General features: G+C 38.2%; 1 protein-coding gene across 1 annotated transcript in view; it reads left to right on the top strand.

The window, feature by feature from the left end:
• The first annotated feature begins 1,890 nt into the window (after positions 1-1,890).
• C7 (complement C7) overlaps positions 1,891-15,731 on the top strand; it is a 51,127-nt gene continuing 37,286 nt past the window's right edge. Inside the window, exons 1-5 of the mRNA XM_072757002.1 lie at positions 1,891-2,118; positions 6,534-6,589; positions 8,478-8,553; positions 12,287-12,428; positions 14,738-14,885. Coding sequence (XP_072613103.1) covers positions 2,113-2,118; positions 6,534-6,589; positions 8,478-8,553; positions 12,287-12,428; positions 14,738-14,885 — 428 coding nt within the window. The 5' untranslated portion in view covers positions 1,891-2,112. The remainder of the gene's footprint in view (positions 2,119-6,533; positions 6,590-8,477; positions 8,554-12,286; positions 12,429-14,737; positions 14,886-15,731) is intronic.

The raw sequence follows: 15,731 nt of genomic DNA, 5'->3' as shown, positions 1-15,731 counted from the left end.
CACGTATGAATGACAGGCTACCACAGCAGGGCTGTTGGTATCTACTTATTATATCCCCTCAGCAGTTTTCGCTACACGACAAAAGCAAATACCTGCAAATACTGCTGATACCTGCAACAGTCTTCCTGAAGGCCCTTTCCTGCCCTAACTACCAGGGCTGCTCAGCCTACCTCCAAGGCAAATTGGAAGTGTTAGAGAGTTGAGTCTAGGAGCCACCCTCAATCAGAGAGTGTATTGGTTGATATATTCACTTAGTTGGAATAGCTCTGAGAAGTGCTCTGCAGTGTCCCCCAGATTTCCACACTGGGACTGAGTTCTAATCGCCACAAGGCAAAGTACCTTTTACTGGTGACCTCTCCTTCCTTGTCTCCCTTTTCCATCCCTCAGCTACGATCACTTCTCAAATCAGAAAACCAAACAAAACCCCACAAATAACCCAGCCAAAACCCAGATAAAAAAAACAAAAGCCTCCCAACCCCCCTCAAAAAGCCTACTTGCAATTGATTTCCTGTCTCAGAATCTGCTTTCAGGGAAATGCAAATGAGTCCTTGAATGTAGAATTGTAGATTGAGTACTTTTTTTTTTTTTTAAGATTTCATTTTTCTGTAATCTCCACACCCAACATAGGGCTTGAACTCACAGCCCGAAGATCAAGACTTACACACACCACCAACTGAGTCACTCAGTCTCCTCTGCACAATGAGTTCTTAAGAAGAGTCCATAACATCTGGAAATCATGCAACTGGAGTTGAATTAAAAAAAAATCTTTCAGGAATTAGGGGGTCATCTTCTCTGTTGCAAAATCTCTCCCACACAAATCACTAATGATTTTAACAAAAGATGTGGAAAGTTTATCTCTGGAAGCCCAAAACTAATTTATAAGAGGAAGATGGGGGTTGGTCTCTATTATTCAAATTCTTAGGATAAAGAAAGAAATAAATCATTAAAACTGGAAAATATATTTTTTTTGCAAAGTATTCACTAATGGAATGTTTAGTTATAAAATTACTCTCAACTCAAAATCCCTTTCCCACTTAACACTTGAGTCTCGCCTATTTATAATGCCCTAGCAGCAAGCATCAGAATATTTGGCCAAACCATGTGAATCAAACCATAGCTTAGCTTCAGTAAAAAATCTGAACTCTTGCCCTCAAAATGCAGCTTTCCTGCAGTCTATGAAAGTGATGTTGAGAAATGCTAGAATCAATGCAAACCTGTGGGGAATGAGGATCTATAAGAATTAGGCAAGACAATAATGGGGGAAGAGATAATGGACAGATGATGATGACCAACGATAGGAACTTTCCAACAGTGATCTCCAAAAAGGATTAAGGGGAGAACTTGGGGAAATTGGTGATGCTATTCAATGTTTGCAAAACATGATGCTGTTTTTGACCATTCTGTGAAAGTCAAACACGAGGAAATGAATGTAATACTGTGTTACGCCGTGTGTGTGTGTGTGTGTGTGTGTGTGTGTATACACAACTATAGTATACTATATATATATATAGTATAGTTGTATTGTTTTCCTTTTTTTTGTTGGGGGGAGGGGTGGAGATTCCACTCCAGAATGTTCCATTTATATCCTGAGTGACAGAACTGCATTTATATCTTTTTTTCTCACAGTGTTTAATCTCAAAGTTTGGTGTACAACACCCTTTAAGAGAATCATGAAAACAGCCGCTTAGTTTAGAAGATTGAAAGAGGAAGGGGGTTTATCCCTTGCCTTACATAAAGTCTCCTTTGGTTGAAAATCATATAAACATTGAACTGAGAACATTTGCTGCCTTTCTTGATTTACAGATGTTTTCTTAGAACTATACTTCCAAATAGTTCCAGCTGGTTATAGCTAAGGCCTGTGTAAATTGATAAGATGCATCTGGCTTTAAAACACAGACTAAGTCCGGGGGCAGGCTCTTGGTGTCCCCAGAGAATCTGGTTGGGGTAGGAGCTAAGTCTTAGAACCACTTGCTCTGTTTATGAGTGCCAAGTTAATCCCCAGCAGGGAGAGAGAGAGGGAGCAGGCTGCTGGGCTCTTCCTGCTGTTGAAAATTCACTGGGCACTCACTGGAAGTTTTCTTCCTTTCTTCTGCCCTGAATGTTTTTCCAAACATGAAGGTAAGATAATAATTTCATTACTTTTGTGAACGAAGCAATCTCAAAAGGGAGCGAGGCTTAACCAAAATGACTCAAATAAGGAGAAGACATGGGGAAATAGGAAAGACAAAGATCTGGGGGTAACTTAAAACAACAAAAAAATCCTTGTTTAAATATGTTTAACAATTCGGCCAAAGTGAATTCCATTTTTTGTTTGTTTCTTTTGTTTTGCAGTAAAATTACTGGTTCAGAGGTCTGGGAACCAGAGATTGGAGGCAATGTTTATGAAAGTCCTGAGAAAACGATTAAGAAATACAATAATACCATTGTTATTTCTTAGGGAAAACTTCCTTCCAGTGTATTTTGTTTGTTTATTTGTTTGATTTGGGGCCATGCCATGAGCCCCCATGACTTGACTTATGTAAGAGTCCTGGAGTTTCAGAATTTGGAATCCTTGATGAAATATCAGGAATGTGAGAGTGGAGGATACAGATGGATGGAATGCAATTAAAGGTTTACCAAATATACTTGTTGGCCCCAATACAACATAGCCAAATGTTAGGAAAATTACGATTCAACCAGTGAGAGGACCAGAGACAGCAACTTCAACTTATTTTTGCATCACTTGTTATTAATTTGTGATTGTTCTATCTTGTCCATTTGTTAAGATACTCTTTCTGAAGTTGGGAAATGATAACTGCTTCATTTTCAGGGACCCAGCTAGCAAATTTCAAGGCATTCTTTTGGTTAATAGATTCAGCTTATATAACTCATGAAGAGAACTGCCTTGTAATAAGCAGATCTTCACAGGTTATAATAAAGAGTATATATATATGGGAAAGGTGTTGACAAAGGCAGGCCTGATGAGAAAAAAAAAGTATATTCCCTAAAACTTGGTTGAATTTCTTTTAAAATGTGTTTTAAAAGCTGTTAAGAAAAAAGAAAAAAGAAAAAAAAAGAAAAGCTGTTAAGAATGTTAAGAGTGAATCTTTTCATGATGCCTGCGTTGGCTGAGAGTTGAAGGCCAAGAACAAAGAATGCTGAGTATCCCCACATTTTAGACTGAGATACTGGACAGGAAATGCAGTATTACAAAAAGGGAGCTTAGGGACCCCTGGGTGGCTCAGTTGGTTAAATGGCAGACTCTTGATTTCAGCTCAGGTCATGATCTCAGGGTAATGAGATTGAGCCCTGCATCGGGCTTTGAGCTCAATACGGTCTGCTTATCCCTCTCCCTGGCCCTGGCTCATGTTCTCTCTCTCACTCTCTCAAAAAAAGAAAAAAAAAAAAAGGTAGCTTTACTTCTGTCGGGTGACACTTTGAGTATACCTATCCTTAAAAGTATACAAGATCAACCCCTTAGAGTACTGGAGATATAGGGAATGATGTGGGAAACAAAGACCAAAGAAAAAATTAAGTTTCCTTACTGTCTATAGCCCATCGACAAGTCCTTGAAACAAATAGTGACCTTTCTCTAGAAACTCAGCTGCCTTGTTGTTGACACTTTGCTGAGGGTAAAAGGCAATCTTAGCTTAACATTATCCTGACCCTCCCAGAATTCTGTAAGTCTATTTTAGCATATAAAAATTCCTTTGGAAAAAAAAATAAATAAAAAAAAATAAAAATAAAATAAAAATTCCTTTGGAAATTTCCTTATTCTTTACTCCCATTCTCCCCCACCCCAAGATACATGTTAGCAATCATCCTCCAAGCATATAGCCCAGTGATATACATCTGAAGGGTCTCATGACTAAGGTATTATTAGACAGTAGCTGGGCCCCCTGAAGGTCCAGGAAACCTTGGTTCCAAAATTCCTTAGATACTTACAATATCTTTATCTCTCTCCCAACTCGAAAGTATATAGTTAATTACCAATCACAACTCCAGTGCAGCTCCTTCTGCCCGTGGGTCCTGTCCTCCTGCTTTAATAAAACCACCTTTTTGCACTGTAGATGTCTCAAGAATTCTTTCTTGACCATTTGCTCTGAACCCCAACATTTCCATATCAGGGAATGATACTCTAGTCACATATGGGAAAATCTAAAGCCACAAGTTGGTTCACTGGTCTGCCTTTAGCAGAGTAAATCAACACAGCAGGGTTGGTTACATCCTGGACATCTAGAGTCTGACAGGATAAGGACATGTGCAAGTATCTTATAGACTCAAAGTGGACCTTTGGGAAGGAGCCAGACTTGGGTCTCCAGGGATTCTGCTTAACAAACTGCCTGCAGGATGAAGCAACCCCAACAGGTAGGATCCATAGGGGAAAGGACTCCCACGAGGCAAGCACTGGTGAGAATCCAGAGTCATGAACAAAGAGATTAATCATTTGTACCAGAGTACAGTGGTTGTAGAACTGCAATGGGGCGGAGGGGAGCATCCAAAGAACCACAAAAAGCACAGTGGGAGATAAAGAATCAACATTCAAACATCCTGGTTTACCATCATGATCTCCAGCTGGCTCAGTCACACAAGACCCTTTTTGGCTCTTGCCCCTTTCATTCCTGCTGCTGTGACTTTGAAGAAGACAGAGGGAGCTTGGAGAGGTGAGGAAGAAAAGAAAAAGAATGAGAAAGAATTCTGAAGGAGACACCCTCTCACCCCTGTTATGAGCATCCAGGACCCTGGAGTAGGATAGTGAATTGATTGGATACTGAATTGAAATTTGACTATTAGATTGTTTCAGAATTTTTGTTTTCTGAAAATGTGAGAGTTAGTGCCTGGGAGTGACTAGTAAAGCTATGAAATAGGCTTTCCTACAGGCAGAAAAAATGAGTTGACATGGCACAGAGTTAAATACATCATTTAAAAAGGAAAAAAAAAACTTGTAGTTTTTAATTAAAAAACAAAACAACAACCTTTAAAAGACACTGCTTTACAAACTTATTGAAAAGTCAGAAAAGTATTCACAACTTTTGCCACCACTGTTCACTCATTTCCAGGATGCCCACAGCTATTAGGGTTTTGGTTATGCCAATCAAAATAACAGGCTAAAAGCTTTGTAGAACAATAAAAAGCAGAAGTATGCAATTACAATTTTACAACTGAAAGAAAGATACGTAAAAAGACGGTAAGTAGGGATCCCTGGGTGGTTCAGCGGTTTAGCGCCTGCCTTTGACCCAGGTCCTGATCCTGGGGTCCCAGGATCAAGTCCCACGTTGGGCTCCCTGCATGGAGCCTGCTTCTCCCTCTGCTTGTGTGTCTGCCTCTTTCTCACAGTCTCTCATGAATAAATAAATACAATCTTAAAAAAAAAAAAAAAGACGGTAAGTAATCCAAGAAGGAAAGTAGAAGGGTCTGGAAAAAATGTTGGGAAGCCACTCCACAACTACATGGAGAGAAAAAAAGCTTTGAGGGAGAAGAGAAAGAATATTGGCCTGTTAAAATCTGGGTAAGATGGTTTTAAGGACTGTTACACCGGGTTATAAATTGAATACATTTGATACTCTCAAAGAGTCTCCAGTAAAGATTTGAATTATATTCCTGGACACATTCAGTGGTCAAAGTATGGAAATACATAAAAGTAAAAATAAGATAATAGAAATCACCTATAATTTCATCCCAGAAAAATCCTATTAACCGTTGTTATATTTCTTTATAGATTTCTTTTTTAAATATTTTATTTATTTATTCATGAAAGACACACAGAGAGAGGCAGAGACATGGGCAGAGGGAGAGGCAGGCTTCCTGCAGGGGAGGCTGGTGTGGGACTCCATCCCAGGACCTGGGGATCACGACCTGAGCCGAAGGCAGACATACAACCATTGAGCCACCCAGGTGACTCTCTAGATTTGTTTTTAATACATGTTTGATTTTTTGAACAAAATGTAACCCCATTTTAGATACAATTTTGTGACCTGTCAGATCTTCAATATTTAGGCTGGTGCTTTCATGTAGAGACGGTTACAGAAGGCCTCAGAGGTGTTTTAAACCTGAGCCACCTGCAGAACTAAGGGGCCTGGAGAGCCTCACTGCCCCTCTGGCTAGGGATGTGCTTTAACTTTGGGTTGACTCTTCATTTATGAAGCTTATTTCCCTTTTAACTCCTTACTCTTGGCTGGTCTGTCTTCTAGGCTTCCTCCTATCTGGGTGTCCTTATGAGTGTGGGAGTTAGAGCGAAGGAGTGGAGAAAGGAATGAAAAGATCCCTAAAGAAATGTACTAATGGGTTAAATTTTCTGTTCGTTTGGCCATGATATTCCCAGGCCCTGAGTTGTCTTTACAGAAATGAACAGTAGGAGGTGAGCTCAACAGAACTGTATTAAACTTTTATTTAAAATGGAAGTTTAAAGGATAAGCAGAGTTGAGACTTGTCCATGGTACTTTTCTTCCTTATATTCCCAACTCACAAATCTTAACTTGTTGTACAAATGTATTCACTTTCAACTCATTAAAGAAATGCAAACTTAAAGTAATGCTTTATTCTCTCCCCCTCAGGTAATAACTTTGTTCATCTTGGTGGGATTTACAGGAGATTTCCAAATTTTTTCAAGGTGAGAATGTTTTGGATTGTGTTGGAAATCATTAATTTTTTTATTTTTAGAAAGTTCTTTAGTATGGCCTGATTTTTACATTGCAGTCTGAACAACTTTATTCCTTCAATACTTTATCTTTCCACATTTTGAAAAAGGCAATGATAGGAAAAGCTTGTTTTATCCTTATTCTTGTTTTATTTTATTCCTTAAAAGGAAGAAACGTGAAGACTAAAAATACCTCAGGGTTTTCTTCTTGTCCCAGTACCATGATTTTACCTGCAATTCAGAGAAATGCACCAACCTTAGAATTGACATAACTTAGAGTACAATTTGATCTTTAAATGTTCTCATTGCAAAACATTCTTTGGATTTTAAAGGTTGAGACGTTTTTTTCTTTTTTCCTAAATTGAAATATAGTTGATACACAATGTTATCTTGGTTTCAGGTATACAACATAGTGATTTGACAAGTCTATACCTTATGCTATGCTCCTACAAGGGTAGCTCCCATCTGGTTGAGAGCTTTCTTTTTTTTTTTTAAGAAATTAGGTTTATTGACTGTTGAGACCTGGAAAAAAGCCAACATCTACCCATGGTCTTGTGCTTTCACTGTCAGTTTGATGGGATAGGACCGGGTCAGTTCACTTTATCAAGCTATCAGAATATGTGTCAGGACCTGTGGTAGTGACAGGGGACATAAAGAGGATCAAAACGGTACTGAGAGTCCATTGGGTGAATCAGATCTTGAAAGAGTTGGTTTCACTACAGATGTGCTAAGGGCTCTGGGAAAGGTCTGCATGGGGTATTATGGGAGAACAGAAGGGAAAAGGCCAAGCTAGCTTCCCTTCCTAAACCTTGGTGTGTGGGGGAAGGCCTCTGCCTGTCCCTGGGATACAACACAGGAAAATAGCAATTTCAGATTGTTTAAGGGTCAAAAACACTGAGGCATTTGGATCGTTGTTGCCATGTCAAGCTGAAGACTAGCAAGGTTGGCTCCATGAAAGCCTGTGAGGCACACATGCTACAGATGGGACCCCTTACTTTCAGCGTCATCTCACAGGCTTAAGATAAGCACATATCACCTTGACTCCAGGTGTCCCCAAGGCTAGGAATGTGCTTGAAATTGAGACATCAAGAGTCTGAGTTCCTTTACCCCTTGTAAAATGTGCTTTTAGGTGAGGTATCCTTTAGGACTTAGCCATGGGATCTTCTTGACAGAGCTGGAGTTAAGTATCACATGAGAACCCACTCTCCATTTTTCATGTATTTTGATGGAGCAGAGTTGTTTAAGCTCAAATTGACCCTACTTGGGTGTGTTCTTGAGAAATAGCCTAAATGAACAGGGGGAACATTTAGAAATAAATTTCTGTCCCTCTAGTCTTTGCCAGTTTTTAGTTTCTCACTTCTCATAAGGTCTTTTTAGAGCTTTTTGTTTTCTAGTTAAGAGTTTCTGTATAGTTCTTTAATTCATTATTCAGAATCTTTTCAAAGGCCCGAATACCTTCCTCCGATATGTTCTCACCTACCCTCCCAAATGTGAACAATCAGTTATCTTTATTTTCACAACATATTATACTGTACACATTTCTGTCAAGAAATTGTTCAAATTAGATATATTATGGATTGTGTTTGTATTATTGTATTATGATTATATATCTTCATTTTTGTCAGTGACCATCTCTTATTGTGTCTACAGCTCGGGTGTCTCAATAGTGTCTAGTACCTTATAGATGCTTAATAAATGTTAATCTCTACAAAAGTTGGTCCCTTCCACTTATATTTTTAAGTATCTTGGGATGCTTTTGGTGCCTCCTAAAAAATTGTGAAGCAATTTTTAAAAATTAATTTTGACTATTTTTTGTGTCCTCCTCTCTTATCTTTCTACCTGATTTATAACAATTTGACAGAGCTGCCTCTCCAGTCAATTGCCAGTGGGATACCTATGCCCCATGGTCAGAATGCAACGGGTGTACCAAGACTCAGGTAGGACCATACAAAAAATTTGTATTTATTGTTTATATGCAGAAATAGCTTACATATGGACAAATGATATTTTGGCATGTTATTTTTTTGTTTCTTAAAAATATATTTAGTAATTTTAAAGGGAGAAAAGTATGACTTTAATAATAATGTAATAAAGTAATTTCTGCATTCTTATTTTTCTTGCAGGACTTTTCTAAATCTTACATTTGAGCCTAGAAATATACATAGAATAAAGCAATTCACTATTTAAGTATTAGAGAAATTGAAGAGCATGAAATGAAGTTAGTAGGTAATTCAAAGTCTGTTTTATACTTATTGGGTTAAACTTTTCTTGTTATTTTAAAACAAGCACTAACAAGTACAGCATAGCTGCTTTGTTTACCTAAGGAATACTGAATGACCATGAAAAGTGAAACATTTTGCACTTTTTTAAAAAAAGATTTTGCTTTTAAGTAATCTCTACACCCATCATGGGCCTTGAACCTACAAACCTCAGATCAAGAGTTGCATGCTCCACTGACTGACCCAGGCAGGTACCCTATATTCCATTTTTTTAAAGTAGTCTCCACACCCAGCATGGAGCCCAACATTGGGCTTGTGGGCTTGAACTCATGACTCTGATATCAAGACCTGAACTAAGATGAAGAGCCAGGTGCTTAATTAAGCAGCTGAGACACTTGGGCACCCCTCTACTATTTTATTTATTTTTTTATTTTTAAGATTTTACTTATTTATTTGAAACACAGAGCATGAGAGAAAGATAGAGCAGGGGGAAGCATAGAAGGATAGAAGGATAGAAGCAGAACCCCGCTGAGAAGAGAGCCTGATGTAGGACTTGATCATGACCTGAGCCAAAGGCAGACTCTTCACTGACTGAGCCATGTAGGCTTCCACAACTCTACTATTTTAAAGTTATACTTTTGGCATGAATTTTAACAGCTGTATTATTTTTCATTATATGAGTATATCAGTCTTATTTATCCACTTTCCTGTTGTTTGAGATTTAGGTTATCTACATTTTCATTATTATAAATAAAACTTCAGTGAACATTTTTGTACATAGAAATCTGTCCTCTCACCTGGGTGGCTCAGCAGTTGAGTGTCTGCCTTTGGCTCAGGGCGTGATATAGGAGAACCAGGATGGAGTCCCACATTGGGCTCCCTGCATGGAGCCTGCTTCTCCCTCTGCTGTGTCTCTGCCTCTCTCTCTCTCTCTCTCTCTGTTTCTCATGAAAAAATAAATAAAATATTAAAAAAAATTAAAAAAAAAGAAATCTGTCCTCTGTTCTGATAATTTTCTCAGGATAAATTCCAAAAATATAATGTTTGTTTTAAAGGTCTAAACATTTGAATGATTAAATATTTTTATTGAAATATAATTAACATATGACATTATATTAGTTTCAGGTACACAACATGATTCTATATTTGCAGAATATTTTAAAGGTGGTTCAGCTTGAATAAAAATGTGTATTTAAAAATCACTTTTTAATTATTAAAATAACAGAACCATATTACAGAAGATAATTTCTGTTTTGAAGCATCATCATAATCATCATTTTCGTCAAGCATTTAGTACCTACATGAGTGATATTTACAAAACAAGTTACACAAATGTAGAAATTGGCTTTGGGCAAATAGATGACTACTCTGATTACAAGCAAATGGGTACTTGAATAACAAGGCGAAAGTGAAACACCAAATAAGGAAAACTTTTTATAATTTAAAAATAAGAAAGAGATGGAAGGTATTTGTCATATTAATAATTTTTTTCTTTGCGAGAAGGTCATCATGCAATGATTACATCCCTAGATTATAATAACAAAATTTTCACCCAGAAAGAGACAAGTGAAAATGAAAATAGGGTCATAAGATCAGAATTTGTCAAGTGAGAATGAGACTGTCCACAGTGGGCAGCCATCAAAGTGATCCTCATATACAGAGAGAGGGAAGCATTATTTAGACAACACAATCTGTGCTTTGGAACTTCACAAAAGGATAATTTAATAAGACACATAAGAGAGAGATCTTCAACAATTAAATACAGAAACTAAAAACTTATTAAGGAACTGTACTGTGTTCCATTCCCCAGTCATATTCCTCCTTGGCATCTCTGCTTAGATCTAATGGAAGGTGCCAGTGTCAGGCCCAGGCTGACACAAAACTGCTCAAAGAGCAAATTGCAATACTGCGACCCTTTGTCTGAAAGAATCTCCATCTCTAACCTGGTTTAAGATGGATGAGGAGATTCAACCTTGGTTTGTGTTGAGGGAAAGAAGTAGAAATGTGTTCACGTTTAGCCCAGAAGGCTGACCTATGGCCTGCAGAGTTCCCATAAGGATCAAATATGTGCTGGTTGCTACATTCTTTTTTTTTTTTTTTTAAAGATTTTATTTATTTATTTGAGAGAGAGCACAAGCAGGAGGAGAGGCAGACAGAGGGAGACGGAGAAGCAGACTCTCAGCTGAGCAGGGAGTCCGGTGCAGAGCTCAATCCCAAGACCCTGGGATCATGACCTGAGCTGAAGGCAGACACTTAACCAACTGAGCCACGTGGGTGCCTCTGGTTGCTACATTCTTAAAGGGTCTCATGACTGCCTGTTCATCTCACTGATAGTTAATAAGGAACCCAATGATAAGCACCAGAGAAATCCTACAAAATGGTTTTATAAGTAGAAACACATTTATGATCTGATACTCTGCACATCCCCTCTCCCTTGAGCACTAAGGATATAAGCACCAACATCTCAGGAATTATTTCTTGACCATTCCACTCCTGGCCCCACATCAGTTTGTATATCCCATCTTCCCCATTAGTCTTTGCCATTAAAATTCTCTGGAATGCCAGATTGTGTTTATTTATTTTTTTAATAGGGAAAAGGTGAGTATAGGAAGAGGCTTGTATGATGTATCTGATTGCTGTTGGGGAGGGACAGGGTTTTGTGGACCTTTCTTTTTGTTTAAATATTAAATACATGCCTTCACACTGATTAAGTGACTTTTATGATGAATTAGTTGCTTCTTAGTTGGCTTGATGATTTCCTCTATTTTCCCATACTTTGTCTCCCAGAGATTTGCCTTTGGCCTTTCCCATTTCAAAGGCCAATGATTTTGATTATCTAGTAGAATTCCATTGCAGAGGTAGCTTCACCTTTGGACTACCAAGATTTCTGTACTGAAAATCTGACTTCCATGTTCACATATAACTCTCTCTAGATTGTTTTGCTTTGCCTTGCCTTCCTGAAGAAGGCTTAACATCCAACTAAAATCGATTCCACCACTTTTCCAAAGGTTGTTCTAACTTTACTTCTCCTTAGCCCTGGTTCTCAAGATTCTTCTCTCCCTCTGGCAAAATTTGTGTCACCCTTCTAGTTAGCTCCTGGCACATAGCTTGAGCAAAAACATTAATCATCTATATCAACCTATTTGCTTATATGTCTACCCAGAGAACTCTTTCAAGTTACTTTCTTGAAGATTCACTGATTTTTTTTTTTTACACTCAACCCTGAGAATAAATAAATATATGGCTGGGAGTGCTTCATAAATAGTAATCCAAGAGTCATTGTACTCAAGGACAAGTAGGTCTGTGGGTTTATTGATTTGGGAGGTTTTACATCTGTGCACCAGAACAATTTCCTGAACAATGTTTCTTCAATTGTATTAATTTCTCTCAGATTTTGTTTCTCAGATAAAGGAAAGGAGATATTAAAAAGCACAATCTGTTTTGTGTTTAGACTCACAGGAGGTCAGTTGCTGTTTATGGGCAGTATGGCGGCCATCCTTGTGTTGGAAGTGCATTTGAAACACAACCGTGTGAACCTACACGAGGATGTCCGACAGAAGAGGGATGTGGAGAGCGTTTCAGGTGTTTCTCAGGTATTTGTTTTCCATAGGTTTGGAAACTCCTTGCAGAGTGTAAATTCAAAATGTTATTTGATTAACCTGCTCAGTATTTATTTGTTCAGTTTTACTGAATTTATATTGGCATAAAATTAATTTTATTGGCTTATTACACACTCAGCTATCATTATTTCAAATGCAATATCATTATTTCATCTGGTAATAAAGGTGGAGATACTCTTTGCTTCTTTGAAAGGAAATATGGCTATTGACAGACCCAAACAGTTCTTGACATTGTATTTTTGTTGAAGATGTGAGAGTCTGGTATATCAAGATTGGGCAAAAACAATGTTACTGCCCAAGTTATTATTATGTTTATCAGAAAAGTAACTCTAATTATCTAGTTAAGAAGCAATACAGATCACTCCTATGTACAGGGTGATTGAAACATAATTTCAAGTTTTGGCACTATTATTTGACCTATTGTTTATGTAGCATTTGTGCAGTCAGATTAATTCAACAACCTTTGGCAAATATTTATTATTCTTAATATGGTCCAGAAATAGTGGTGAGGATTGTGGATATATAAATGAAACACAAAGCCTCTTCCTTCAAAAATATTAAAATTTACAGACAGAATAGTACATAAATAATCTCTATGTTAGAAGTACCCCTCGACAATACCTGCGGAACCCCTATTTTACTTTCAAAACCCAAATCAGATGACTCCTCTTTAAGGAAGCATTCCTTAGTTCCCCAACTGATAGAGATAATTAACAAGTCACTGCTCTGTGTTCCCCATGTACATCATACCATCTGTAATCTGGAGTATTTGTTGACCTGGTTATCTCTCTTGTGAACTCCTTGAGGATATGGATAAAATCCTTTAATTTTTGCATCTGAAGTACCTGGTACATAGTAGACTCTCTTTTTTTTATTATTATTTTTATTTATGATAGTCACAGAGAGAGAGAGAGAGAGGCAGAGACACAGGCAGAGGGAGAAGCAGGCTCCATGCACCGGGAGCCCGATGTGGGATTCGATCCCGGGTCTCCAGGATCGCGCCCAGGGCCAAAGGCAGGCGCCAAACCGCTGCGCCACCCAGGGATCCCCATAGTAGACTCTCAACAAATGTTAGTTGCATTGGATTGAGTGAGACCACACTGGGGTGCATGAAATACCATCAGAACAGTTGGGTGTAATGCATACCATGAGGATGTATACGAAGGACATGCATTACAGCCTGTGGTATAGGGATGATTTCTAAGAAAAAAATAATGTTTAATTTGATTCTTGAAGGACAAGTACGTGACAGGTACAGAAATCCTTCTAGGCTGAGAGAACTATAAGTGCAAGGTCAGAGGAGATGACAGAAAGCCTGGCCTTTTATTCATGTAGGTGTGATGAGGGCACAGGAAGCTGCTAGGAGAATAGCTGGAGATGATGCTGGGGAGGTAGGCAAGGGTTAGATCATTTAGTACCCTTCAGTGCCTCCTTGGTGCCTGGGATGTACATCTACCATACAATTACATAGTGGGATCTATGTCTATAATGATCTAAGTCTTTATAGTCCCTCCTACTAGATTGTAAAGTATATGAAAATCCCAGCTTACCATTTGCATTTATATTTGTACTCTAACATCTGGAAGAGTGCCTTGCACAGAAATGTTGGGTTTTAACCTTTTGACCCAGTTTCCATGTTCTCAAAAGCTTATACATCAAATCACCAAAAAAAAAACAAACAAACAGAGCCTTGCCATCTTGGTCAGTAATTACAAAAAATAAGCTGAAAGTTGAAGGGCAGGATGTCAATCTGTCTTCCCAGTGGTTGGCACCTTTTGATTTTGGGAAGACTCAGACAAACAGCTTGATTATGGGTGAGAGCCTGGAATTTGAATTCAGTTTTTATTTTCCATTTTGTTTCTAGCTGAGATCAGAATCAATTTTGTGTGTTATGAGGACCAAAATAATCACCAGTCCTTTCCTGGACATCTTGAGGATTGATCTCAAAATCACTTTAGAATATTAGTGCAGTGTTGGGGTCAGAGGCAAAATCTTTTTTTTTTTTTTTTAAGATTTATTTATTTATTTTAGAGTGAGTGAGCAGGAGCAGGGGGAGAGGCAGAGGGAAAGGGAGAGAATCTTCAAGCAGACTCCCTGCTGAACGTGGAGCCCCATACCAGGCTCCAAATCATGACCCTGAGATCAAGCCTGGCCCAAAACCAAAAGTTGGAAGCTCAACTGACTGAGCTGCCTGGGTGCCCTAGAGGCAAAATCTTTTTGATCCCAAGTAGTTTTTCCCTTCTTCTTCTGTTATTTTTTGTGGGGGCTTATCTTCTGTACAGGCCAGTGCATCAGCAAATCTTTGGTTTGCAATGGGGATTCTGACTGTGAAGAGGATGGTGCTGATGAAGACAAATGTGAGGACTCAGAAAGTAGACCTTCCTGTGACCTTGATCAACCTCCTCCCCACATAGAACTTACTGGAAATGGGTAAGGTACTGGGCAGCTTCCTGTGCATATTGATGGGTTATAGCTTTTCATTTGGTTTTATTTTATTTTATGGTTTGGTAAGTATAATAACAAGTCATAATAGCTAAGCCTTTGGCTCAGAACTCTTTGCTATACCCTGAAACATTTAAAACAATTTTTAAAAAGTTTTATTTATTTAAGTAATCTCTACCCCTAATGTAAGGGCTTGGACTCACAACTCCAAGATCAAGAGTCACTGCTCCCCCAACTGAGCCAGCTAGGTGTGTGAGCACTTTTAATTCATAACTGTATATCTGAAAATATATCTGGTAAATGTGGAGTGTCCAGTTGTTCCTGGATTGTCCTGCTTGTAACACTGCAAGTCATATGTTCAGGAACACCCCTCAGACCTGGGAAAACCTAGATAGTTGGTCATCTTATGGAAAGGGAGAGAATGAAGAGGTAATAGAGTATGAACACAGAAAGAAGAGAGAAAGTGGTGTGTTGGAATATTTAGGCTTGAAAAATAATTGTCTAAACCAGCTGGAAACTTTCATTTTCAGGTGAAGTTGGGACAAACCCATTTTGTCCTTTCAAAAAGAATTCTGAAAAACTTTTAAGGGTCAGATCCAAGTTGAGATATCAAGGCTTGAAAATAATTTGTTTTAGAGTGGTAGTTTGAGGTGGCTTTTCTATAATATTTTCAATTTCATTAGCAGAGAAATGGTAAAATTACTCTAAAGAGTATTACCATTCAGTAAGCTAAGAAGCAATTTAGTTGAAATTTGTCATACAAATTTCCTTCTCCTCAAGAGTAATCTTAATTGCACTGGTTTATCTATAGATTCAACTAAAAACCAGCTGTTG

Source organism: Vulpes vulpes, chromosome 4, assembly GCF_048418805.1.
Source record: "Vulpes vulpes isolate BD-2025 chromosome 4, VulVul3, whole genome shotgun sequence".
NCBI classification, from domain to species: Eukaryota; Metazoa; Chordata; class Mammalia; order Carnivora; family Canidae; genus Vulpes; species Vulpes vulpes.
The sequence above is the reverse complement of the archived record's forward strand: the minus strand, read 5'-3'. Positions and strand labels throughout refer to the sequence as shown.